General features: G+C 37.5%; 1 protein-coding gene across 4 annotated transcripts in view; it reads right to left on the reverse strand.

Annotated features, from left to right (window-relative positions):
• sbno2b (strawberry notch homolog 2b) overlaps positions 1-27349 on the reverse strand; it is a 73400-nt gene that overhangs the window by 27056 nt on the left and 18995 nt on the right. For 3 of the 4 annotated variants that reach the window (XM_008407249.2, XM_017304516.1, XM_008407247.2), the window contains 2 exons: positions 23960-24039; positions 18521-18641 (listed from right to left, as the gene is read on the reverse strand). In XM_008407249.2, the coding sequence (XP_008405471.1) occupies positions 18521-18641; positions 23960-24039 (201 nt within the window). Of the gene's footprint in view, positions 1-9203; positions 9588-18520; positions 18642-23959; positions 24040-27349 lie in introns of those variants that run through there. The other variant, XM_008407250.2, reaches the window with a different exon arrangement.

The raw sequence follows: 27349 nt of genomic DNA on the forward strand, positions 1-27349 counted from the left end.
TATATATATAAGATTAGCAAACACCAAACCCGGAGAGCAAAGCTCTCAGTTGCCACGGGAGAAGCTGTCTGACAGGAGAAACGAGGGACAGACGTTCCCGATCCACTGACACCGGATACGACACGGTGGCTGTGATAAGCTCAGCTGCTACCGTACATGGAAATCTAGCAGCCGCGACTCTTACCAAGCTTTCATAAACCTTTATTCCACTAAATTTCATTTCCCTTCCTACTAGAGCAAAATTTGCAGTGATATTTAAAAATTTAAAACTGTCCTTTTACTCTCCTTTGCTTACAAAGATCTTTGCATGGACATGACAATATTCTTCCAAAATTGGATACACGAGCTTGGATACAAACACGCCACTTTGAAAAAGAAATTAACCGAATGCAATCGCTCAATTTCTTCAGCTTAAATATGTCCTTTTTCTTGAGTCAAATAATGCCATGCTTTAATAGCAACAGTAACCTCCATCAAATCACCTGCAGTAGATCATTTTTCTTTTGAGAGTCCTTGGAATCAGTCATATTTCTCAAAGAAAAATAGTACAAAAAAAAGCCTGATTGGTGAATCTCTACTGAGGTATGAGCCAGTGTTTATCAGTCTTTAGCCACATCCTGTTAAACTCAATAACCTGCTTCGCTGCACGGTCAAAGACTGAGGTTTGAGCTGTGCATTGCCCAGGGCTTTCCCCTCCTACACACTGCCAGCTTGGCTGCTTTTCCAAGGTCAGGAAACCAGCCACCCTGGCTACCCCCTTCCCCCTGCACACCCACTCTGACACACAAACAAAGTGAGACCTAAAATGACCTCAGCATTTCAGCTGTACATCCCTTCATATCTTCATCCACTCTGCCTTATTAATATGGCAAAGACCAACTTGTTTTTACTAACTTCTGTCCCTTTTTTCCATCTGGTCTGTTGGCTTCTCTTTGCATGTGTCCATTTCCCAAACACTTCTGTCATAGCACTATAAGATTTAACACTTCACTGGAAATCTGTTGCAGTGTGGGGATTTTTTTTTACGGTTGCAACACAAGAGTGACTTTAACAAACACAGCTGTGAAAGTCACTATTTAGGGAAATTAACACACAAATCCAAGACTGTGACTATTGCTATCTGTAGGTGTGGCTGGGGAAAAAAAAGACTGCAAAAACAGTAATGGAGGCAGGGGATGTGAGTTACACTTTGGTCATGAGATCAATATCTAAAACTGCAATGATGAAGTAGCAGCTGTTTGTAGGCGACTTGAGACTTTGAAAGCAAGCCGTACATACGTGCCCTGATATCTCATCTGCCAGTTTCTGTGGTTTCCCTGTGTGTGTTTGTGAGGGGTGGTGGAACCCAGAGCTGTGAAACGTCCCACATCGCCCCCTATGTCCAGCTGACGGAAACAGCTCCCGTCTGACTCTGCCCTCAGTGGCCAGCTGTTGACCTTGTCCATTCAGCCAGGATGACCCGACTGATGGATTTTGGGTGTGTGCTTGTGTCTTTATGGAGTGAGTTTGTCTGTGAACATCGACCTCTAAGTTTTGCCACAGATTCTCATTTGTTTAGGTCTGGATTTTGATTGGTCCAATCAAACATGCACATTTGTTTAAATCTAAGTCCTTCCTTTTAGCCCCAACTGCATGTTTAGGAATGCAAGGACCGCAACTTGCAATTATTTTAGTGGTCAGTTATTTTATCGATTATTTTGATTATTAATTGAATAATTGGATAAAAAAAAAAGTGAAATATTCTGAAGAATTTTCATTTAACTACTTAAACCTTTTTTATGCAATATTAGAAATACATGAACAGATGCAAATAAACAAAAATAGTTCAATTCCTTTTTTCAAATAACACCATAAAAATTGTATTGTCTAACATTTAAAAACACAGCATTCCTCTGGTTAGTGTATGTTGGAATTTGTAGCAAAGGACGCATCTGCAGCTAAAAAATACTTCTAACATCAGCATGTGAAAAACATAGACCTTTCTAAACTTAGACCGTTTTGGCTAAATTACTGCTCTGACTGTTGTTCTTTCAGTAAATGGCCTTTTTTGAGTCAGTATACTTCAATTAAAAATGTATCATTTACTAAATTAGTCGACAATTATTAATTATTTCAATAATCCGATTAATCTTGATTAATCCTGATTAATTTGATTAACTGCTTCAGTTCTAGTGTCTTTATAAAAAGCGAAACGCCACCACTGCCTCAAATCCGTAACGCATTTTCTTCTAGTAGTGCTTTATATTTCACTCCATCCATTTCTCGTCACCTCTGATCAACTTCCCTCACCCGACTGCAGAAAAACATGCCCACAGCATGATGCTGACCTCACCACGTCTCTTCACAGGAATGGCGTGCTCAGCGTGATGAACAGGTTTAGTTTTCAACCACAGATGGCATTTCACAGGCTCAAAGGTTGATTGAATGTCGGTTTCATCTCACTGTAGCACTTTCCTCTATATGTTGACATTGCTTTTAGCAAAATGCAAAAGATGACCCAGAAGTTTTGGCTGCGTCTTCTGTTAATCCTTCCCCAGCCTGCCAGTTTATTTAATTTTGGATGACAGACTGAATATCGCTCTATTGGATGTCCAGAGCTAAGGAAGAAATTAAAGTGCCTTACTCTGTTTTAAACCACTTTATCTCCTTATTCCCGTCCTGTCTCCTGTTTCTTGATCTTTATAAAGTGGTTTGTTAATTAATGTTCTCTAAGAGTCTTCACAACCAGTTTTATTCTAAAATTGAATTAGACAAAGGTGTACGTAATTGGCAAATGATGTTACTTCTGAGGCAACTTGTTGAAGTAGATTATATTTCAGAGTATCAGACTAAAGTAAATAAAAACATCAGCAGGTCACATGTTTCAGACTTATATTTCTGAATAATGGATCATTTTTCTTCCGCTTAACAATTATTTGTGATTTTTCTATAACGTCCTCAATTAAACATATTCCAGTTTGCAGACCTATCTAAAACGTGTAAAAGTTCAAGGGGCCTGAATAGTTTTGTGAGGTACTATAAAACAGGGACTGCTTGTGTCAACCAGCTGCTTTTGGTTAACTTGACAGTTAAAGTAATAAAATGATTGGTTGTGGCTTGTGGCAAGCTTCACCCCAAAAGTTTCCTGGACAGTATCAATCATCGTTGATGTTACATAAATCAGGTTTTCCTTTGATGGCTTAAAAGAGCCAATTTGCCTGGCAGCTACTGTTTTAATACACAGTGAAGGTTTTAGGTTTGCTCTGGCCCAGAAAATCTATTCAAGGAAAACATATTCAAATACTTGGTCGTCTTCAATGAAAAGCCTCAATTTCTGCAACTTCAGAGAGCAAAAGACAAAATAATAAAGAAAAATGCTTTCAAATCGTAAAAGTTGACATATTTTCATGGGGAATAATGAGTGATTATGTTTCAATGTTTAAACTTTTCAAAGCCTAAAGAGTCAAATCAGTTGTGTATTTGACAAACGCACAGTGAGTCCAGTCCATCCTGTCCCAGACCTGCTAACCTTAGCCAATCAAAGTAATACACCCAGTTCAACAACCTCCTGAGAAGCAGGTCTTCATGGTGTGCCAAGTCTTTAAGCAGCAGGCCAAGGACAGCTTGCTGCTTACATTCCTCCTTGGAATTTTCCACTGTTTCCGTATGTTCTGGAAAATAAAAGGATGCCATGTCAAGTGTCCCAACGAGCAGCCAGCTGATGAAGCAAGTTCAAAGACCGGTGCTACAAGTTTTGTAAACAGCATAGCTTAAAGCCCATATGGCAGGCCTTTGTAGCATTTAATTATCTCAAGGGAGGATTTTTAGGGGCAAATATCCAAAATTCAACTCTTTCCAGTAAAAATAAACAATCGAGACGTCGAGAATCTTGTTCTTCCTATTCGCAAGTGACATTTCAGCGATCTCAAGCAGCCTTTTTCCTCAGACAATATGACGTCACATTTTTCCGCTCTTGTGTCGGCTTGGAGATATGACAGAAGAGAAACTGACTGTAAAGCAACTGCAACAAGTAATTGGATAATTATCTAAAGTTATCTAATTTCAGATACTTAAAATTAAAAACTATAACACATTTCACTAAGCTAATTTTAGACATCCAGATATAATAGCATAGTTATAATTTGGATTATCGATGATTCATATTTTTCATGAGTTAAAAAGCACCCTTAGACCGCAGTAATTAGATTAGTAACCCACAACAATACATATATTGATTATTTACAGTTATCCACATAACAAGGAGACTCTGGATAAGTTAAATTAGATTTTTCTTCTGACAGCAATTCTGTTGCAGACATCCACCACATTCATTCTGGGTAGGACGGATGTATTTATGCAGCTGCAATCTTAAGACACAAGTATGGGAAAAGTGATGTCATTTCTTCTTTGAAGAATGACATTAAAGCCATCTGAAATCAGAGTTTTAATATAAAAAAATATGTTACTCTGGAGTCCTGAACTGTTAGCTTTTATGACTAAGAACTGATTTATGGATATCTTAATTGCATATTCAAACTGGCTGTTAAATGTTAAAACTCCATAAAACATTTTGGGATTTTCAGACATTCTTGAATGTACTTCACAATAACTGAGACTGCGGCAACATTTACATGCTATTTGTACTAGTGAGAAAGTATTAGTGGATATCTTTTATTTCACTCTCTACCAGTAGGAATGTAATTTCATACTTTTAGAATTTTTTGAAAATAAAAATCTAAGAAGGTAGGTTTTCCAGATGAAATAGTATGATTAACCAAAAACCCACAAGCTGTGAATGCCACAATGTGAAACGCACAAAAGGCACACTCCTATATTGCAGTGGTTTTCAACCAGTGACAAAAATCTGCCATGAGAATTCAAGTTCTTCCTCTGGCAAAGCAAAACGTGCAGCATGAGGAGTGGAAGCTGCAAGGTAAAAATGAAGAAAAGAGGCAGAAAAATGATCATCTGATGCAGATTTGGTTTGGCCAAGAGGTAGTCACCCACAAAAGGAACATATGTCACATCTTAATAATATTGCACCTTTAAATAGGAGATAGAAAGATATGACATTCTGCAATGTATATATGGGAGGATGCTTTGCAAAGGCTATTCAACAGAAATAAATTAAATGAAATTAAATGATAAGCATGTTTCTCCTGGCAGCTAGATTTCTGAAGGCATCCTAATAGCGCTGAGTGAGGATTTATAGATATCAGGGTTTCCACAGCAGCTGCTCCCCAACCAGCGCTTTCTGCCACCGGGACTGATTCCTACACAGTTTTATCTGGAGATTCTCAACAAAACACCTAGTGATGAATTAGAAAGAACTATTGCAACAAAAGCCATATCGGCCTTCTCCAAGGATGTTTCACCCAATTAAAACTAAGACAGAATCTCAACGTATTCATGTGTCATGTGACAATCTGTGCACCCCTAGAGCTGAAATAAGTGGATGTGAGAGGAGTGTGGACACAAGTTATGGAGTCACAGTCATAGTCATGTGTGACATTTTAAGAAAGAACACCACACAAAACTTTTGCAACACTGCGGCGACCTCTGCCATTTGTGACAGTTGCAGAGATCAGAGGAGCTCTTGCATTAACTCTGGGACTTTTGGTGATGTTGAAGAAAACTAGTTCCTCATACGCAGTCGTCCGAGTTTATTGGTATTTCTGGTGAAGATATATGACAAACCATATAACTGAAGCATCATTTAACACATACTTCATGTTTATCACTGTGCTTAGGAAATTTTCTTTTCATAAACTCCATCTTCATTGCTCTCTGATCTACAAATAGGATTCAGTAGCGACATCCATGTCTCTTTGCCGCTTTTGTTTTAGAAAAGACAACAGAACGAGGAACTCAGGAAATGGCTACAAGAAAATAGCAACATGTCGAAGTTGCCCCATATGTTCAATTGAGCAACAACTAGATGTGGAAGAACAAGACTGGAAAAGGTACAAGGTTATCTCACCACAATGCAAAGAGAAAAGGATGGCAAGGAAAATATCTAACAGGATATCTGCAGCCGAGTTGCATCTTGGGATCACTATGACAATCATACTTTAAATATTTTCTTTGTTGTTTAGCTCCATTAATATAGGAGGGTAATATAAGAAATGTGTACTATGTAAAGATGTTTTAAGCACAAAAAAGAGAATGTTCTTGAGTCTGAAATAAGAACATCTGCTATTTTTTTTCTCTCCCTCAAATTGTGAAATCAATACAAACTGAATTGACACAGGTCCGTTTTAAATGTTGCCTCAAATCCCCCTAAAGCCTCTGCATTGGAACACCAACATTTTCACACGCCAGCGGTCAAAGGTAAAATGTGTCTCCGTGACTCAGAGCTGTGAGGCCAGTGCCAGTAAGTTGTAGACGTGGTCAAAAGCCAAGAATCATGTGAAAATGAGCAAAGATTTTCTTTTACAAGCTGTTGACTGCTGGGTGTGTGCCCTGAATCGAACCTTAAACATTTTATCCCTGGCAAAGCTGCAAGATATTAAGTTGAAAAAAAAAAGGAAGAAAGAAAGAAAACATAAAACCATCGAAAAACAAAAAAAAGTCTGTGCAGACATGAACTGACTTTGTTTAAAACTTCTGGGGGCAAGTTTTATATTAATATGTTTTCTTACAGGTCAAACTGAAGTGTGGAATATCTCACTGAGAAGTCGGACAAAGTTAATAAATCAAGAGGCATATCAAGCTTTTCAACTAATATTCCACACACACTTCACTGTCATCTTCAAACGACAAGATATTTCTTCATGTCGTTTGTTGTTTTTTTTCCTCCATTGTACAAACTATGTGGGGGGGGACCAATGCAAACACTATTTAAAAACTTCTATCCCGATTCTGGCACACTTCCCTAGCAGCTGTTCGTTCCTTCTGATGTCAAGCAACACAAACCACATTGCCGGTTTAACACACTGAGCGTGGTCCACGTGGGAATAAAGGGGTTAATCCCTCACACAAATCAAGGTTATGACATAAAACGTTTAAACGGAATGAAGATACTGCTTATTTCGCACCCATTCTCCTCACTTCTCTCACAGAGCAGACCCCCCCCCCGGCCCAGTGCTTCTCACTCATCCTCTCCATTATTGTTTATTCACTTCCCGTAAGCTGCACGCACAGGGTCATGCTTGCGGTTTGAAGTAATACCAGGAAACTGACAACATGTGCCCACCTAGAGAGTCTACCCGTGCTTTTAAAGATAGAAATTAAGACATTCTCACCACACCAGGTACACGCAAAAAAGGTTTGATTTAAAGTTTGCGATGGCCCACTAATGAGATCCAAGTACGCTTTGCAAACTGATATGATGTCGTAGATCGAATGTAAACAAGAAGAAATGACGTTAAGCAGGAAACAAACAAATATAGGGACAGAGATACAGTATGCAACTAAAAATATACATTAAACAGGCAATCAACTTCACTTTCATACTCGTTTACTGTTTTGTACGTTTAAAAATGTATAAATGATGAGGATTTCTTTTACTTCACTAATTCTAAAAATACAAATGTATCTTGAAATGAGCAGCAAGGAAAGTATAATTAACTATTGTGGTTTTGAGAATATAAGAAGAACTCCTTTTTTAAACCAGAAACAACTTTATGAACATAACACGACAATGCACTTATTTTAAAAAAAAAGACATTCTTATTGTCTGCCTTATTTATAAATTAGATCACCTTTGCTTAAATGTAAAAAAAATTAAGCTCAAATAACCAACAAAAAATGCGTTGGTGTGTGTTAACTAACAAACGCGGACATGGAGGAGATTGGTTAATATGCTGCATCAAGAATTCAGTGGAAACAGGTTCCTCGCCCCAATGAAGTCATATTACACAGATATGAACCGCTATCTAACTAGAATATCAGCTAATGAATTGGTATAAAAAAAAAAAAGGTGGCTCTATTTACAACTCATAGCGAAAACAGCCACATTTAACAGCTGATAAGACAATGTACAAGAGTGCTATTTAGTCTGACGGTATCAGGTTGTAGCACTTACTGGCAGGAAGAAAGGAACAAAGCAGATAATTATTTGTCAAGAGTTCCTGGTTGGAAAGGATGAATCTCAGTGGGGCGATGGAGGATCAACTGGCACTGGCTTTGATTACTTACAGGCAGACTTCTACTTCAAATCCTATTTGACAAATAATAATAAATGAGCTCACTGTGTTCTTTTTCACTGGGAGTGGACCCACATGAAAGCCCTGTCTTAGGTCTGTAATGAAAACGAACCCTATTCGCAGAGACATCTACAAGTCTTAAAACTGGGCCCTGTTCAATTTAAACATCAAGTAGAACTCAATCGATTCTGTCATGTTCCACTTCCCCTGTCACTTTTGCGACGTGAGAAACCATAGAAGGAGGAATCCACTGGAAAACTGGAAGACTGTGCTGTACTTTGTTGTAATATGCTTATGTGATCTCACGCATGGGTTTTCCTTCGGAAAACTAAAGTTTTTCCGGCCTTTATGATGACGTTAACGATGAAAGAAAAGCAATGGAGAGAGTGTATTGGTCACTGCAGCTTTCTGTTGGGATGAAGCTACGCTTTTCAGTTTTTATCATAAAAATTAGGCAGCATTTCTTACAATTATGAATTTGATTAGATTTTTCATGTGGAAAACGTGGCCAAGGTAAAAATGTAGAAGAAGATAAAGAGAAAAAAATTTATATGAGATATTACTTCACATTTATTACTTATTGCTTTTCAGTGCAATAAATGCAGAGTGGCTTGAAATTCGGGCATATAATTATCTCAATTACAATTAAGTAATCAGATTATTTCTTTACCTATGATCAGACAGCCATGTTTTACACATAAAAACTGTATGTTCCAACAGTATAGTTTGCCTCTAGTATTGTTTTATGAACAGTATTGTTTATACCTGATCGAGTCAGGTGTACTAAGTGTGGACTTTGTACAAAAGATAAAATTATCTTGTAACACAGTGAGTATAAGGAAGTATGTTCACAATTCATTCAAGGAAGTTAAAAATTCAAGCACATGCATACACTGATAATCAGCCGTTTGTTAAATGTAAGTTTTACCTTAACAACAAGCGCTGCTCATGTTAAAAACAATTAACACAAGATATTTTCATTTAGGAAGACAATGAACCAATAAGCTGTAGCATTACAGAGATGGCCATAAGGAAAAAAAAGAAGAAGAAAGAAAAAGAAGTGAACAGAACCCGTACCTTGGGAAGCGGGCGTCCCAGCTGAGCGTATAATTTAGTCCAGAGCTGCATGAGAGACATGGGTCCAACCGCTACGGTACGGCACGGGTGAAAATACACACAACATAAGCTCCTGCTTCACCTCAACTCCCTGAATCCGTCAGCCACTTCCATGAGGAAGCCAAAATGCTGGTGACCACCTCACAGCTGGAGGGCTACCACCCCATTCTGGACCCTGACTGGCCCTGTGACTACTTCTCCCTGGCTCACTGCAGACATCTGCCTCAAACGCCCCCCACACCACACACAGGTGTAGACACGCTCTCTTGCAGACGGAGACACGGGCACGTCTAAAACATGCTCCCCTGCTTCGCAGGGAGACAGGCAGGTATTGGCAGAGAGGGCTCACTAATAGTGATTGTGGACTAGTTCATTTGAGTGCAGAAAGGTGGTTGGAGAGTGAGTGAGTGAGTGAGCAGAGGAGGGCAGGGGAGGGGAGAAGAGGGAGGGAGGAGGGGAGGAGCTTTCAGGAAATGATGCTTTTGTTGGTAAGTGACTAGAGTTACTGGCAGTCAGGCCCATTTTACTGTACATGGTGTAACTCAACCGCATTTGTAGTGTAAACAGTGTTGCGCTGTGGACCTGGCCGCTCCTCACACAGCGCTGCTTACAGCTATGTTTAATGGGCCTGGCCCACCATTTAATGATTATTATATTTAGAGACTGACTCCCCACTAGACTGTGCCTCTGCTTTTTGTTTCTTTGTTTTGTCTGCAAATATTCAATTTCACGTCTGCTGCTCTCGCAATTCATTTGAATTTGAATCTCCGTCAGTAACTCAGACGCGGAAAGGCAAGTAATGCCTGATGAGCGTGATTCAAAAAAAAAAAAGAAAAAGAAGTGAGTCACTAATGTGAGCATCCAGGGAGCAGATTTAATTTAGAAATAAGTGTGTCAAAATATTGTCTCATTAATAAAAATCTATTATTAAAGACAGCGGAGCTCAAAATGTGGAAGTGGCTCCTCTAAGAATATTCTAAGCGCCTTAAGATTGTGAATGAAACAAGTCGAGGGTGAACTGCAAGTTTCCTTTTGCGGAAGAGTTTTTGCATGCATCAGCCAGCATACACAATTACAGACAAATCCTTCATCATAAAAAGTAATTCCTGCTTACTGGAACTGAGGGCGTGATTGTAAAAGACATACAAGTGCACAAAGGCTTATTCTGGGAATCTTCTCCTTTTTTTGCAAATTGGACAATTCAGACAAATCCAAGACGCTGATCAAGGACGACATATCAGTTTTTCTTGGTGGAGAAAGCAATTTGACTGTTTATGATCCTCGTAAATAAGAATTTAAAATAATGCAATTTGTCTCTTTCATACAGGAGTCGGTCCATTTGTGCAGTCAGCTTCCAGGAACAAATGATATCAAGCTGGGACGGTGAGGTCCTGTAATGTCCATCTCTGCTGGACAGAAGAGGAGTCAGACTCTTAAGAGGTGGCGTGGCGCCTATCCATGGTGTCATCGTTCTATGAGTGGGAATCCTCTCAGTAGTTTGTGTGTGAGTGTGTGTGTGTATGTATATTCGTGTGTTTGGAGAAGCACCGAGGGCCATCAGGGAACACTGAATCACTACTGATGCGATTCTTTAGACTCAAACAGCCAAAGCACTCACCTTATTGCATTAAAGAGTAAAAATAACAGCATCTAGTTTGAACAAGGTTAAAAAAGCAACTGTAATGACACTTTTCTACAAAATCTCATCTACATTTTCTTAAGTCCTGCAAAACTGTATTCTTGTTTAGATATTATTAAATATGCCTTGCATCTGTGCAAAACTTCTGGTACTTTGTTGTGCAAGTGGCACAACTGTGAACACCTTGCTGTATTAATATCAATGTGAAAACATGTTTTTAATAAACCCAGGGATATTTCAAACTCCAAATATAAAGCAGTGCACAATGAGTGTAGAAATTAACGACTCCTCAACTGTAAACTGGGATTAAAGTACATTCTAAATCCACTTAACATACAAATGAGATACATGTCAAAGGTGGCAATTCAGATCAAATTTAACATGTACCTTGAAGCTAAAGTAAATCACGTGTAACTCCACAAAAACAGCACGCTTATCAACTTTCAAATTAACCTTTAACTTCCTCCTTCAAACCGGGGCACTAAAAACACTTTCTGTTTGACTAACCTACAGGGAAGTAGCCCAGAATTACAAACACGTTCAAATCCTGACTGGCTTGGAAAAATGTGAAGGAACGCCTGTGTTAGTGTTCAGCTGGATAAAGATTTCTTTTCCGGTTCAACAATATTTTTATTGCGATTACCGAACAATTCAAGGCTATATTGAGCAGACTTGATTTAACACATCTAGCATCTTTTAAGTCAAACAGAAAACAAAGTCGTTATAAGATTATCTAATTTATACATCAGAGTTAAATGGACGCTTTTGAAGTAAGTCAGAACCTTGTTCTGAATGTTACCGTTTCTTGATGTAGAAACAAATGAGAAAAAAATTAGTTTTCAGCTTAATGCATTTACTGAATTTTTTTTAAATCTTTTTTTTTGTGTGTGTGTATTGGACCTGCGGATTATCAGTAAGACCACAAGATCATGCAAGGATGATTGACTACTGCATCTAAACAGAGATTTCTTAAAGGTTTCAAGTTGCATTTAGAATGTTTGCAGAGTTGCAGGAGTTTTCAAAAACAAACACTTAATACTGCTTTTACAGAAACCTCTGTTAATGTATTCTCACAAGAGTTTTCCTGTTTTCTGAAGCAGTTTTCTCTTGTACTCCTGTGTGCGCTGGGATTATATCCCATTTTAAATCTACGTAGGGACACAGTATGAGCAACTGTCACAAAGAAAGACATTAATCAACTTATGTGGGTGTTAGTGCGCCATACAAGCAAGATCGGCTAAAGACAAGCTGTTTTAAATGTGATATATCCTGCAAACTTGAAAAGAGCTGTAAAAGCATTTCTGATGCAAATGAACTCTTCCTAGAATCGCACAGAGCAAAAGAGATTAGTGTAAAAGTGGGAGGAACGACAAAGAAGAAGAATAGTTTGTAGAAAGACCCTAAAAGGACCATGTTTAGATGTGCATACCGCTGAGTAACATGCGAAAACATACAGCATGCAAAGTACTGCATATGTCAAAATCTGTTCTTACAAAGTGTTCTTCGCCGTTTGAGGTTAGCCAGAATGCTGAGTGAATTGCCTTTTTTCGGCTGTCTTCCAGTAAATGTTGCAACGATTCTCATTCGCTGCAGAAATATTCACATTTTTTAGGGTTTTTAAACCACAGTTAAGCCTGGGCAGGTACGCAGATGTGACTGTGAAGAAGTGTGCCGTTCTTTTAAAACCACAGAGGCATGTGATCGATTTTACAGTTGGTTCTTTCAGATTATTTTTGTAATTTACTTTCCCCCCTTTACAATTGATTCTAAAAAAAATAGTCTCCTTAAAATGTTATGCTGCCAATAATTACTCACTGAGTAGGTATTTTCCACTGTTTATAATACTTTTATTGCAAATTGGAGTGGCTCCTATTTTAAAGGTTACTTTGTGCATGTGTTATCACTGGGGAAGTTTCTCACCTTGTTCTGTCCATTGGTGATTAAAAAGAATGCATATTTATTTGGTTTAAGCATGAGAAAACAGTTTCAGGAAATAGTAAGTTTCTCCCCTCTCCATAGGTTAATTGTCTTAGAATGAAACTCTATGGCTGTCCCCAATGGCAGTGGGAATAATTATTAGCTGCAGTAATCAGCTAATAATGAAATTGCTAATTGAAAGCAGCAGTCAACTGGAGCCACTCCAAGCACTCAGAATGCTGAGGTAAGTAATCCTTCATCAGTGCAGCTGGAGTGAGTGCATAAAGGTATCATGAAATAAACTGATGTATTATTTCATCATTCCTGTGGCATTTAAGTTGCACTTTTCTCAATTTTATCCTAGAGGATTAGCATGACCGTTGATAAGGGCGGACAAACAATTTTCCTGTGATTGCAAGGTATGTGCTGCTTGTGTATGAGGAGCACGTACACGAGCGTGACTGAAAGTGCTAGGACCCTCCTCCTGGCTCTTATTGGTTGTTTCTGGTCAAGCAGTTTATTTCTGAAGATGGCTCAGGAGGGGGCAGAGGAGCTAGATTGTGTCAGTTTTTCTCTTAACAAACAAAATTGTGCATATTTGTTAGTTTTAACAAATATGTAAAAAAAAAAAAACATATTTTAATAGGTTGCCTTTTGTAGTTTTAAATGTTAAAGTATTTAAACTCAATACCTAATTATTTTGACCATGCACGCATTATATAATGTAGCTGCCTTTATGCAGCCCACTACTACTACTACTACTACTCCACCTATTACCATGGTGACAGCTACTACTGCCGCTTGAAATTATGATATAACGCTAAGTATGTTGCCTCATTGTTGATGTAGAGATACACATAAAGAGCAGGAGAACAAGTGTTTCAAAATGTACGCCTACTTAACACGCCAAGACTCACGCATACACAACACTCTGACTTCACAGAAGACTTTAACATTCAGCAGAGACACTGTAGCGCCAGTCTGTCATGCTAAAAGTGTTTAAACAAGATGTACACTGGATTCAACAGTAAGAAATACAAGCTGCACTTGAGAATAACTTGTTGATGTAAGCAGTGATGTCGACTGTAAAGATGAACCCAAAGTAGATTTTCTAAAGCTACTTGAAGCTAGGCAAGCTATCTGTCTGCTACGTTTCTTCCAGAAGAAGTTGTCAGGGACGCATTTAGATCCACGTTCACGGATTAATTATATGCCAGTATGTCAATGTGCAGAGTTTGTGCAGATGACAAAATAAATGTAAGTTTACCCTGTTTTAATTGCTAAGTGTGTAGGTAATGGTAATTTCTAAATGAATCAAGTAACCTTTATCAGATTAAAAAAGAGTAGAGGTGTCTAATCTCAATTGTTGTTTTTTTTCAACCCTGGTTAAATAAAAAATAAACAAACAATAATTCAACCGGACAAAGACATAGATAATACATATATTAAATAAAGAAATTTGTAACTTACATGGAAATACTATATTTACTACATTTCAAGTAAAAGGTAGTAATAGAAAGAGATTCTTTTTCCTTTTGAGTTGCAGTTATGGTCAAAAAGTCCTATTTTTGTTCATTTTCTGTTTAATCTAATGTATGTTTACATAGACTTTTTTATACCAATATCAAGTGTGCCATTTTATTTTTTACTGTGCTAATGGAGGAACGTTTCACATAGTTTTGCATCCTTCACATTACAGTTTCTGCTTATATTTTATGTCACGTTATACGGAAGGAAAAAAAGCTTTTGAAGGAAAATTTGTCAATATTCAAAAAAATCAGTTGCCAGATAAATAAAAAATATTGGTAGCTCTACACAAAAGCTCGGATTTAGCCAGACATTTGAATTTCTCTCATTCGCTTTTCATGAAGCAGTGCTTAAATTACTGCTTGTTAGTTAATTAGTCGTGTCATTCTGCTCAGCTTTGAGCCACAAGTGGGCGGTTTATTACAAGGTACATCTCAGCAAGTGTTCATTTTAAAATGTTATCGTGATAGAAGTGATGCACCAGTCAACAACAAATTAAATGTTTTCTTTTGAAAGTCACTTTTGGATTTTGAAACGTGCTCCTTATTCTGGCAGTCTTTTTTTGTTGTTTTAGAAGAAACAAAAGTTCAAATGGTGAATCCAGCAGAGGGATTTCAGAATATATTAGAGTATAAGGGATCCCTGAAGTTTATATCTTTGATTAGTTTTGATAAACAGCTCAAAATGCAGAAACAATGAGGGAAAAAAAATTCAGCAATTTTAAAGCTGTTTTCAAAATGGTTGTATGCTTGAAAAGAAACTTCTGATTGGTGAATAAATTATCTTTAATTAGTCTTTCAAATAAAATGATCTCCTTTTCAATCAGATTCAATAGAAACTTTCAAAAACTTTCACATTTAATATAATTGCCTGAAATTATGGCAGAGCTGACAAACACCCCTTTATATTAAAGTGCTACGCAGTTGTACATAGAGATAACTGAAACAAATTCACTTTATCTGATTTATATGCCAGAGTCCTTATATGCGACTTCAGTTATTGGCTTGTTTATCTATTATTTAGTAATTCTTAAGGTGTATAGAGGGAAGCTTCTTCATTGTAATACAAAACAAACCTCTGAAGGCAGCAGATGTAAAGAAACACATTCTGTCCACAGACTGCAGCACCGTGGTTCCTTATAATATGTGGATATTCGAAATGAGTTCTGGTGCATGCATAAACAAACCCTGACACTGTGGGAAGCCATGCAAACCAAAAGAGATTTCCCTAATGACCCCATCGCAGTAAATGAGACGAGGAGATAGAAGTAAACACAAACGTCACTTGAGAAACTAAACAACCTCATAAACCAATCGACCCGGCCACACAACTCTGAATATTTACGATTCGGTGACTGAACAGACAGTGGATGTGATGCCACCACACAGCAGACTGAGAGAAAGGGGGGAAAAATAGGGCAGGACTGGCACGAATGGCAGGGATGAAATGGAAGAAAATGGTCTGAGAATGAGGTGGGGCATTATTAGTCATGATGACCCCATGACTTACATTTTCTCTACATGACTCACATGACGCCGTGTGTCCAAATGCAGCGAGAACAGCTGAGAAAGCACAACACAGGCACAAAACGTCTCTTTTTGTGTGTGTGTGTGTGTGTTTTCTCCTTCACAGAGACGCTGACAGGCACAAGAAGGCAGAGCTTGAATGCACTAACCAAAATTGGAAATGTTTAAAATAACGTACGCAACTGTTTTACAAATAAAGTCAAATGTAGAATACAATATGACTCAACCTGAATGACTAAGGTTTAAAATGACTTCTTTAGGAGGAAAAAAACTTAGCCGGACACAAAAACACAGGCTCATGTGAAACTAGGGAATCCCCAAGTTAACGATCCACATGATGAAGGTGACGCGTTGCTTTTCTCTTTTCAAAACATTCATATGTTGCTTTTGTTGTAGAAATAACTTAGCACTCTGTTCCAGTCAAGCGTCACACCCATTCACACACCTGGAAGCTAAAACGATGTGAAACTGCTACGCTTTGACTTTGGGGACACTTCTCTAAACCAATGACAATAAACTGGTTCAGTGGTTGCACTTGGAAATTTGACTTATTTTCTTTACTTAACAAAAATGAAAAGAAAAAAAAAAGCATGCATGATCATTATTGTCGTGTCGGTTGCAAACAAAATATTTGGAACCTAAATTCTGATGCAGTGTGCTTCAGATATGGATATTAGTGTTGCTCAAATGTGAATAAGCGGGTTAATCTGGAAAAGATACTATTACACTGATCATGTGAGCACAAGTCACTGAGGTGCAACGTAAACAGTGAAATCCTCTGAGACTTGGTGAAAGACTTGTTAGATTCTCCATTACACAGCTAATTTAATGGACTTGGATACATTATGAAATTCACTGCTCTGATGGAGCAAACATGATAAATATTGTTAGATTTATTTATTTTTTTAAATTGAAATAGAAAGAATGTAATCTGAAGGCCTTTTACAAAGCAAATCAGTCTAATTCATATTCCTATAGAAGCCAGAACGAACCAAACTTTTATTGGTTTTATGCCAATAAGATTGGCATAAAACCAATGTTATTGGTTTTATGCCAATAAGATTGGCATAAAACATTCTAATCATACGGACCATTTTTATTATTATTTATACTACAGTACAATCAAATCCAGTTCATTTGAAAAAGAAACTTATCTAAGAAAGCCCAGACGATTACATTGGGTTGATAACTGCAGCAATCGCGCAAGTTTGATTTCTGATTTTCTCCTACCTTGGAGGAGCAAATGGTTTCAGGAGAAAATAAAATGGTGTTACTGGGATATAGATCAATTAGTATAGACAGCCTCCGTGTTCTACACTTCTACATGCGAGTGCTTGGTTAAAAGTGGGTGTCGTGGCAGTAAAGAGACAAAGAGTTTACAGCTGTCACCTCACTGCATAAGAATATATGGATTCATCTACCTGAATTTCCTCTGGCTGATGCTGTGTTTTAGTAGAAAAAGAAACACACTTTGCAGACCTTCTTCAGGAGTGTGAATGTGGTTTACTGAGGTGCTGGAATAACAGTGTGTGAACAGATCCTAATCTCTGGGCCCTGACAAGCTGCTGTACTTCATTCATCATATTTGTTGCATTGAGGTCCCAGAAATTGTGCTTTCTAATTTATTTTGCTCACTTCTTTTGTCTTTGTGACTCAGTAAAACACAACTTTTCACGCTTCTTTAGAGTGAAGGAACTGACCATCACAACACAGTGAAGCTACGGTAGACCCAGGGCTTTGGTAGCTTTTTTTCTTCATGGTGTTTGGGAGGTGACAAAGTGACCGGTGTCTCCACAGAAGACAGCGCTGCCCCTCCCCAGCCTATTACTACACGCTGTAGGTCACTTGCTTACAACTCAGATGTTTGACAACATTTCCAGTCGCAAAAGCCAAAGATAATATCAGAGTGGAAACTAAAGAAGCATCCCCCATCACTTATTAAGGTAATCATGCTTTGAAAACTTAGTGATACAAGTGGCATCTCTATTAATTTGCCCTCTACACACTTTACTGCCACAAAAAGCTGGACTACTTGACCAGCTTATATCAGCTGGTTTTAAAGTCTGAAGAGAAAAGCGACAACAATATCGTCAGCAATATGCATTTTAGGACTACTGCTAAGTTTTGCAGCCGTTTATTTTAATTTTTTTTATTAAAGTCTGTGTGTCAAAATCAAGGCAGCCAAAAATAATTGCAAAAAATATTATCGTAACTGCAACAATGAATATGTTGTAATTTCAGCAGTGGCAGGAATATTTCTCTTTTTTTTTTTTTAACACAAAAGCGATTCGATTATAGTGTAACAACAAGAAACTGTGGGACTCACTGACACAAGCCTATATTTGACAAGAGCCTAAATGGATTCAGTTTACAAATTTACCCATCTGTCTCATCACAGCAGCTGCTGTTAGTGTCACTCTAACTAAATGAACAAAAAAAGGCAAGAAGGCACAGACCATGTTACACTTCAGTCATAAATGAACATGAAAGATGAGCTGCAGGAGGTGGTGGGTCGCACGTGTGGCCCTTTCTCATCATATGAAAGTAAAAGCAAGCATTTGATAGGAAGCTGCTTTGAAGGACATACTCAAAGCTCACATAATCCCAGCTTGAAATGCATTTCATTTGTTGCAGATGATCAATGAATATAATAGTTTAATGGAACCAACCTGGGAGAAGTCTCCATTCCCATTTTTAGGGAGGCTGGGAAAGTCCATGTCGAATCCCGGGTACATGCTCATGTGCATATCAGGAATGTTGGTGGTAGTGCTGTTATTCAAGTGGTATTGCCTGCGGATAAAAAGAAAAAAAAAGACATTTAGTTGGTTTAAAGTACATTGTATGGAAGCAGAACAATCTTTGCTGATGTTTTCATTTATTACAGGAAGTGATATCAGCTAAGTTTATCAGCTCCTACTTGCTTGATAAAGCAGTGAAATATAAACCAAAATCAGTTTTTGGTAACTATACTTGGCAGCAAGAAGACAGGCAAGAGATCAGCTTCAAAGAATCCCAAACACAGTTCACTGTCACAGAAACAAAACTTACATTTAAAAAGCACTAAAGTGTTCAGTTTCAATCATGTAGTTAAAAGGTGACTGGTTGTCGAACGAATGAATAGACAGCAAATTCAACGGACAAAGAGGCAAACAAATGAAACGTTGGCTATTTGCAAGCCAGACAGACAGGTTAGAGATGATAAGGACAACAGCCGGGCATCGACAGCAACCATAGCAGGACAGAGAGAGCTCCTACCCTTTATCGCGACCCCCTTTTCCTGAACACCAAACATCTTCTGGAGCCTCAAGTTAACTTCTGCCACAAACGATCAGATCCTGTACATCTAACATGGTATGTTTTCAGTTTCCTACTGAGTCGATAAGTCACAAGCCTATGGAGAAACCCGCAGAGCAACAGGGCTGCGTGAGCACTCAAAGCAAAAGCAAAACTAAAGACGCGTAAAGGTGAAACTGTCCTGCTGTCCAATCAGCTGCCAGAGCTCAAACTAAAACAACTGGAGCTGAGCCAAAGCTATTCAAAGGATTAGGCTCCTGTGTCCTAAACTCCTGGTCAGAGATCACAGTTACTGATTGATTTGGTTTCAAAACAAACTTAACCACCATGAGAGGACCACCTAACGCTGCTATATGGAGATTTAATTAGACTGTAACGGATTTTTGAGTTGATGTAAAAAATTATTTGCACTTGTCTGTACTTAAACCATATAAATCGCACCTCTGTTCAAAATTAAAGCCATTAAAATAACCACGAGTTTTACAGCTACACAAACAACAAATTATTTGCCAGCACAGGGAAAAATCACTAACACAGGTGTTAATCACTGATGAATAATCTATTTAAGGAGAGCAAAGGGGGAAACGCAGTACGATTGGTAGAAATCTTCCAGACTGGAAATCCCCTTTGTGGTTTTTCTTTCCCTAGCAGAGCAATGACAGCATGATTATTACAACAGACGTCTCGGCAGACCTGGTATCAGCAGCTTTCATCAACAGAGCTAGTTAGGGGCTCACAGGCACAGCAATAGACTGACCTCTCTGTGTCCCACAAGTTGTCTCCCCTCGGTTTTTAAAACCCAAAATTCATTGCCTCAAATCCCATCATTCAGCAATGATGTCTCGCTTGAGCCAAAGTAGTTAGCGGTTTATTTTCTGACGGTGTGCGATCTCTAAGCTTGGCACGATCATCACATCATTTTAAAAAGCAATTGTGCACTGACTCTTCTTTATATTTTTTATCTTCATAGCTGTCATGTAGCAAAATTAACTGCTGTGATTTCTTGGAACATTAATTGGAAAGTTGACAAAACCAAACAGGTTTGCAGTAGAAATGAATGGGAATACCGGATAAAAATGAAACATAAACACCAGGAAATGTTATTTATCATTCCAGTGAACGTCAAGAGATTTAAAAAGAGCAAGTTTTGGAAGGTGACAGCAGGAATGTCTTCCTTTGTGGACAAATTTCATCCCAACGATTATCAACAGCTAAGCACTACTTCCATAGAAATGATGATTATATCAAGTGGAGCTTTTGCGTGACACACCACTGCAGGAGCACACCCACACAAACACAAAAAGAAACCTGCTAAGGTTCCTTGGAAGAACACTTCCTTATAGCCAACACAAACATGAAGACGAACCTCTACTCTAGTCCTAGGAACTGAATGCACCTTTTGGTTTTAGCTGTGCAAAGCATGCGAGCAGGAAGTATTATTCTTGAATAATGCACAGGAAGGAGCTTAAACCAAATGTAGGAGTTGTCACCAAGTTTCAACTTGTCCCATTATCACCACTGTGGATCAAAACTTTGGCTTTGAAATGTGAGGCTTTTTGCAGTCTGACCTATTTTTCCACGGTTGACTCCATGATTTCATCAATAAATGCGGCATGCACAAAATATGATTGTACCCAGTCATTGAGTACCGTTTTGCAATATAGCTGCTTGTTTTTATATATATATATTTTTAATCACTATTTTTGTCTCATTGCATAGAGACAATGAGGACTAATTTATTAGTCCTTCGTAATAATAAATTGTGTAATTTATTTTTTTGTCATAATAATTCTTAAAATTAAAACAAAAATCTAAAATAAATAGAGCTGCATTTGGCAGTACCTTTCAACATATTACTGAGCTGAATTTGATTTTTTTCCCTTTCTACTCTTTGTACAGTAACAGGCTGATATTGACTGATTAGTTTTGTCTGCCTCAAGTTGGCTACAAACAAATGTTATTTGTAGCTTGCAAATGTAATTTTAAAATACATATAGTAGTTTTACATTTACATCATAGTTTCAAATTCTTAGATACTTTTTTTTTTAATAAAAATTTTACTTATGCTAAGATTACTATTCATAAGCAATTTGGGAGAGTCCAGATGATATTATAGCTTTACACAGTGATGATTAATTGGCTTTAATATATATTATGACAACGCCTACACACACCGCTCCTTTGTGTTGCATCATAGGAAAATTAACAACAGATTAGCCAAAATAACGAGAATTTGACTGCCACCAGTCGGGTTCACCCTAAATTCTAGATGTCTGAAGGTGCTGCTGTGTCCCAGAGATTAGCATGTTTTGGTGTGAAATGTGCAAATAAAGCCCAAACAAAAAGCAAAACACCATGTGAAGATGTTGGGCGAAGCTGGAACGAAAGTGAAGTATTGACACATCAGTCCTGTAGCAACAAGGGCTGGAAGGCTACTCAGAGAGGAAGGAGCCTTTGCTCAGAGAACAACATAAAAATAGAGATTATGGTTTGCAAATGTACTCAGGAGTGTCCCATTGTTACTAATAATGATTTTAAAAATAGGTCATAAATAATTCATAAACTGAATAAAATGCTACTTAATAAAATGGAATTAATCTGCTCAATATTGTGACACGTAGGAAATTTTCTTGATCCTGACTGACCTAGTAAAACAGGAAATAATGTCAGAAAAAAAAGGTTACATGTCTCTTTAAAACACATGTATATCTGGTTTCAACTGAAAAAAAAGACCATTTATTTCCTCTCAGTAACAGAGAATCTGAAAAGGCTCGTGTGAGCGAGGCGGACTACAAACCAAATACTGATGAAATGTAAGCAAGCTTATGATTTTGAAGACATCAATAAAGAAATCTCTGGAAGAAATGTCACATTAGTGTGTCAATATTTAATTTCAGATAGGGAAGAAAAAATGTTTGTCTTCTTATTCTTCTCATCAACTGTATCAGAATTATTTTCACAGCTAAATATAGGAAATAAACAGCCAACTTCTGCCTAGAATGAAAAGTTCTGACATTTTATTTTACACCTGATATGTTGTGTAACTATGTAAACAGTGCATCGGTCTTTTAAAAAGATAGTGTTTGATCACATACAGTACGCACAGAGGTTTATGTGGTCTGTAGAAGTCTGGTGCTGGTTCCACAAAACACAGCAGCAGATCTGCTGCAGCTTCATGTTGCACATCAAGTTTTAACACTTTCCAGCACTAAAGCAACAACTACGGTAAAGTAGCATGATCTGCTTGACTAGCTATTTGAATCCTAACACACAAATTAAAAGTATTAATTATGAAAAGGCCAATATAGTTGTCTTTATGGTTCTTGTAGTCATTCATAGGAACAGTATGTGCTCTGCAGATGTGAGTGGGCACTGTAAGACAACAATTTGAGCAAACATAACACTTCCCATGCATGTTTTCTCCTCACTGGTGTCATGTGATCATCTCACTCCTCTGCACGTTCTCAGCAACAGTCTGAGCAGGCAAGATTGCACTTTCGAGTCTAATCAATTTTACTTTGGACAGGAGAGTGCAAAGTTACCCAGGCATCAGGCGGCACTGGGGACTTACAAGGTCGTGAGAATCAGAAAAAACAGAAGTGAACACAATAAAAGGTGGTCATACAAAAACTACTGCTTTAAGTGCTCTGTCCTGTTTCGTAAAAAACTGGCCTAAGTGTTCCAGGAAATCTCTGAAAACACCATTTTTCAAACGCAAAACCATTGAAGATAATGCAAATTTTAAGCTTTTTTTTAAAAAAAAGAAAAGTTACCTCACTTTAATTGTGCTCGATGAGATCTAACTAGACCGATTCTAAAGAAATTGATAAACAATCACATCATTTTTCTCTGAGCCAGACCGGTTTTTTTGTATCCCTTCTGTACACAGTAAGATAGAAAGTGAGATACGGTCCTGTACAATGAGCTTGACATCATAAAGCTCCACTTTGAGTGAACTTGAAAACCACACGCAGCGCCTTCACGTCACCAGATGTTATAACTTTCAAAGAAACACAGCGCACATCGCAGTAATAAAACGAAACATCTTGATGTGAAGAAAAAAATTCATCATTCATAGTAAAAAGAAAAAAATAAATAAAGGGCCCATTTCCAAAGTTTCCAAAATGTTATTTATTACGATAATCAGCTTCTGGACAGTAAATTACAACACAGACAAACATCAATTATAAATAAAATGTATCAAGTTTTTTTTTTTAACGCAAAAAAAGTTAAAACCTGCATTGTGCCATATAAACCATGTTCTTTAATACAGAGACTTAAACTGGCCAAAACATTCACCTGTGCAAAGCAGCCTCTCTTCTGTATACTCAGAAAGGTTCCTGTAGTGTTTTCTTGTCGGTTCACAGGAAACAGAAACACAACAACTGACTGATAAACACTGTGTTTAAAATGACACGTCGTATTCAGTGGCAAGATCACACAAGCAGCTCTAACTTGCAGGAAGTCTAACACTCAACCCCCTACCCCAAACGCAGGCTGACGTCAAGCCGCCCACAGCAGGAAATAAAAGAGGTCTCACAGATTAGACCAATGTGGAGTGAAGTGAGCTGGTGGTGTGGGGGACTGCATTAGGTCACACCAAGTGGGCGCGTTTGTGAAATTTAAGTCGAGAGATTTTGAAGCCGTTTTCTTTTAAAAGCTGAAACATTTCCTTTCTGTTTCCTAACGGTCAGATTTTACTGCTGTGTAATGTCAAACTTTATTTCACTTGCAATGTTTTTTTGCTGTCAAAACTGGAATTTGAGTCGTGTGAAAGCGCTGTGAAGCAGAGTTGAAATTTTAGGTGGACTTACTGGTTTCCAGATTGCATAGGGCAGTATCCAGGCTGCTGAGGAAAGGATCCCCAGGTACCAGAGGAGTTAAATATTGAACTCTGAAACAAAGAAAGTAAAGGTACAGTTAAAATAACATCTCTTTTTTTTTGGACTTGATGAATGCACTCAGTTATGACAGTTAGAGCTGACGTAAAACATCCTTTAATTGAGCAATGCTTGTCATTTTCTAAAATGGGTGTATGTTTTTTTTACCAAAAAATTATGACCAAGCAGTTACAACAACGTTCTTTATTGTTCCATTTTTCCTCTGTATGACTCTGCGAATTCAACAGAATTTTACAGAAGCAACCATCCCGACGTGGTTTCAATTTACTGAGTGGATATTTTGAGAAATTCTCAGGAATTTCAGACAATAAAGAAGACATGGTAGAATTTTTATTAATTTTTTTTTTTTTGTTAAACATTTTAGGGAATATTTCTTTGGTCGAGGGAAGTTTAAATTAAGTTTGACTTTGGCTTTAAAAATATTCTTTTTAATTATACTGAAACCAAATATCCACTTTGTATCCAAGCAAAGTTATGAAGAAATATGGAGCAAATACCTTAAAGGCTGCTGGCATAGTCAAATCAAATTATATGATAATTATATCTCATAATACTCTGCAAAGGGAAGGAAAACCCCTCGGTCTCATCTCTGCAAAACTTCCACCAGAGGATTGCTTCCTTTTTCTATTGATTTCAGGTCTCTAGTCTACATTGTTTTCTTAGGAGCACTGGCACAAATGATAGGCACGCCTGAAGTTTTTTGACTGCATTGCATTTGACAAAGCAGTTTCACAGGTTCACATTAAACTAAAGAATAAAAGTTACTGTCAATAACGGCTTGTAAATGACCACTTAACAATCCAGTAAACATAACACTCTCAAGCAGAATTGTGCCGGACAAGTAACCTACTGAAAAGTGTTTGAAGTGATTCTGTGTATTGAAATTTAAACAATATTTACTGTATAAAGAGCTAAAACCTTCAAAGTGTCAGGGGGAGTTAGTAATTATACAAAGTGTTTGTCAACTAAGCTCAATCTGATAGAGAATCTGTGCAGGCAGATGCAGATTACGGTGATGACGAGGAGGATTTCCAATCTGAATAAGTCTGTGCTCTTCACTGAAGAAAAATATCAAAATACCAGCGAAACATGCAAAAAGTTGGTCAGTAGCTAAAAGTGAGTTTGAATGTTGTATAAAGATTTTTTACACGCCTTTTTAAAAACATGTAATAAAAACTGTTTTTTTTTTTTTACAACGTTAGATTCTGCGCCATACCCGTCTTGTTTTCTGCCTACTTCTTGATCAAATTACTTTAGACCTGACGAATTCTGAATCATGTTGGGCGTAACTTTATTCAGTTTTCATTTTGCTACATTTATGAATATGATTTATATTATCCATTTTTGTTGTTTGTCTCTGTGCAAAAAATTATTCACAGGAATAAAGTTGAAAGCTGTTTTTCAGTGATTTACATAGGAAAGTGGGTTTTTGTTTCTAGTAATTAAAGATTTTTTGGTCAAAGTTTTTAGGCAGACTTGGTATTTATTCTCTTGCTAGGAAAGGTGTGAAGTCTAAAAATATGGACCACAAGGTGTGGCACAATCATACATGTCAAACATGAACTACTTTGTCTCTGTTGGCAAATATAAATCAAAGCAAACAAAGATCACATGAGATCACATGTGAGGTTCTTCAAGGCTTCGTTCTTTGATCTTCTTTATTCAGCATGTGCATGCTCCCCCTAGCCTAGCTTACTGAGCATTGCAACATTTTACTTTTACTTTATTTACACTGATGATATGCAACTTTACATGTATGTGTCAACAACTGACCACAGCCCCTCACAGAGTAGGTGCTGTGGTCCATTGATGGATGTGTCCCATCCATCAATGAGTGGATGGGACACAGGTGTAAGACCGTTAGGACAGAAGTCAATGTTTTAACTTCTGAAAAGGCAAATTTAGAAATCAATATTTAAGTAGACTTAAAAAGAACAGGCTAATGAATTCTTGTTAAAACAAGATCAGAACATGCTTTCCTCTTCAGGGAGGTTACATTGACGCGAAGATTATTTCACATGTTACAACATAAAAAAAATATCCGATACATTAAATTTCTGGCTCCAACATATCAGCACTGAAAGTCTTGCCGTTTATGTCAGCTTTCTACAGGCAGAAGCTTATTTTATAATCCTTTTTTTTTATTTTTATTTAGTTTATCGTGATGTGCCATCTTTAGATTTTGTTGTTATATTTATTTTTTTAATGCGGTGTTTCCTTCTCTTAGTTCTTTTGGATGTATCTTAAAATTGATCACTGCATGTAAACATTTCTGGAGATTAAACCTGATGTTTACTTGCACTCTTTCAAAAGAACAAAACCTTTTTTTGTTATAATAATTAGGTCTAAAATTGCCTTGTTTTATAACAGAATTACCAAAATTATTTCTATTGCAAAATGCCCCCATATAATAGGATAAAACAAAAAACTTTCTACAAATTCAGAAGCTTACTTACACCTCCTTGCTTTTCGGAAACAATGTCTTTTAAACAGTTTTAAAGTGTATTTCTTGGTATAAAAATTTTAGGTGCTGCCACAAGCTTCTCACAACAGTTTGCTGGAATTTTGGATCATTACTTCTACAGAACAGGTGTAACTGAGTCAGGTTTGTACCCAACCACACACCTTTTCTCTTCTGCCTAGAATTTTTTTTCTTTGTGCGACTGGCATTAGGGATTCATGAGGGACACTGCAAACATTGACTTGTTGTTTTTAGGCCCCTTTCTAACAAATTTGTTGGTTTGTTTATGGTCATTGTGCACTTAAATACATCTACGCCCAAGTTGAAACTTTCTGACATCTTGAGATGTCAAAATTTATATGGGACTTTTATGTTGCTATCTATTTTGAGAAGTCCACCAGTCCCTCCTGCAGCAAGATACCTAGAAATGATGGTGCCACTCCTGCACTTCAAAGTTCGGATGGTATTCTCAGCATTACAAGCTTCTTCTATTTTTCTATTATTGTCTGGTTTTTGGGATTTCTTTATTGCTTTTTGGAATATCGTCTTGTTAGCTCTGAGATCTCCCATATACTTGTTTCAACAGATGAAAGCAGCACCTTCAACCTTTTAGACATTGTACCCATCAGTGAACCAGACTTGTGGGGATCCACTATCCTTGATCAAATATCTTGCCTGATTTTAACTTTAATTTTTGGTTTTCAGGGTATCACAGAAGGAAGTACAATATTTGATGAGTTGCCTTAAAAAATCCCAAGCTGTTCTTTAAATTAGCTCAAACTTTAACCTCTTAGAAGCCAATTCAAGACAGCGTTATTTGGGGTTTCCTAAATTATTTAAAA

The sequence above is a fragment of the Poecilia reticulata genome, linkage group LG4, assembly GCF_000633615.1.
Source record: "Poecilia reticulata strain Guanapo linkage group LG4, Guppy_female_1.0+MT, whole genome shotgun sequence".
Lineage (NCBI taxonomy): Eukaryota > Metazoa > Chordata > Actinopteri > Cyprinodontiformes > Poeciliidae > Poecilia > Poecilia reticulata.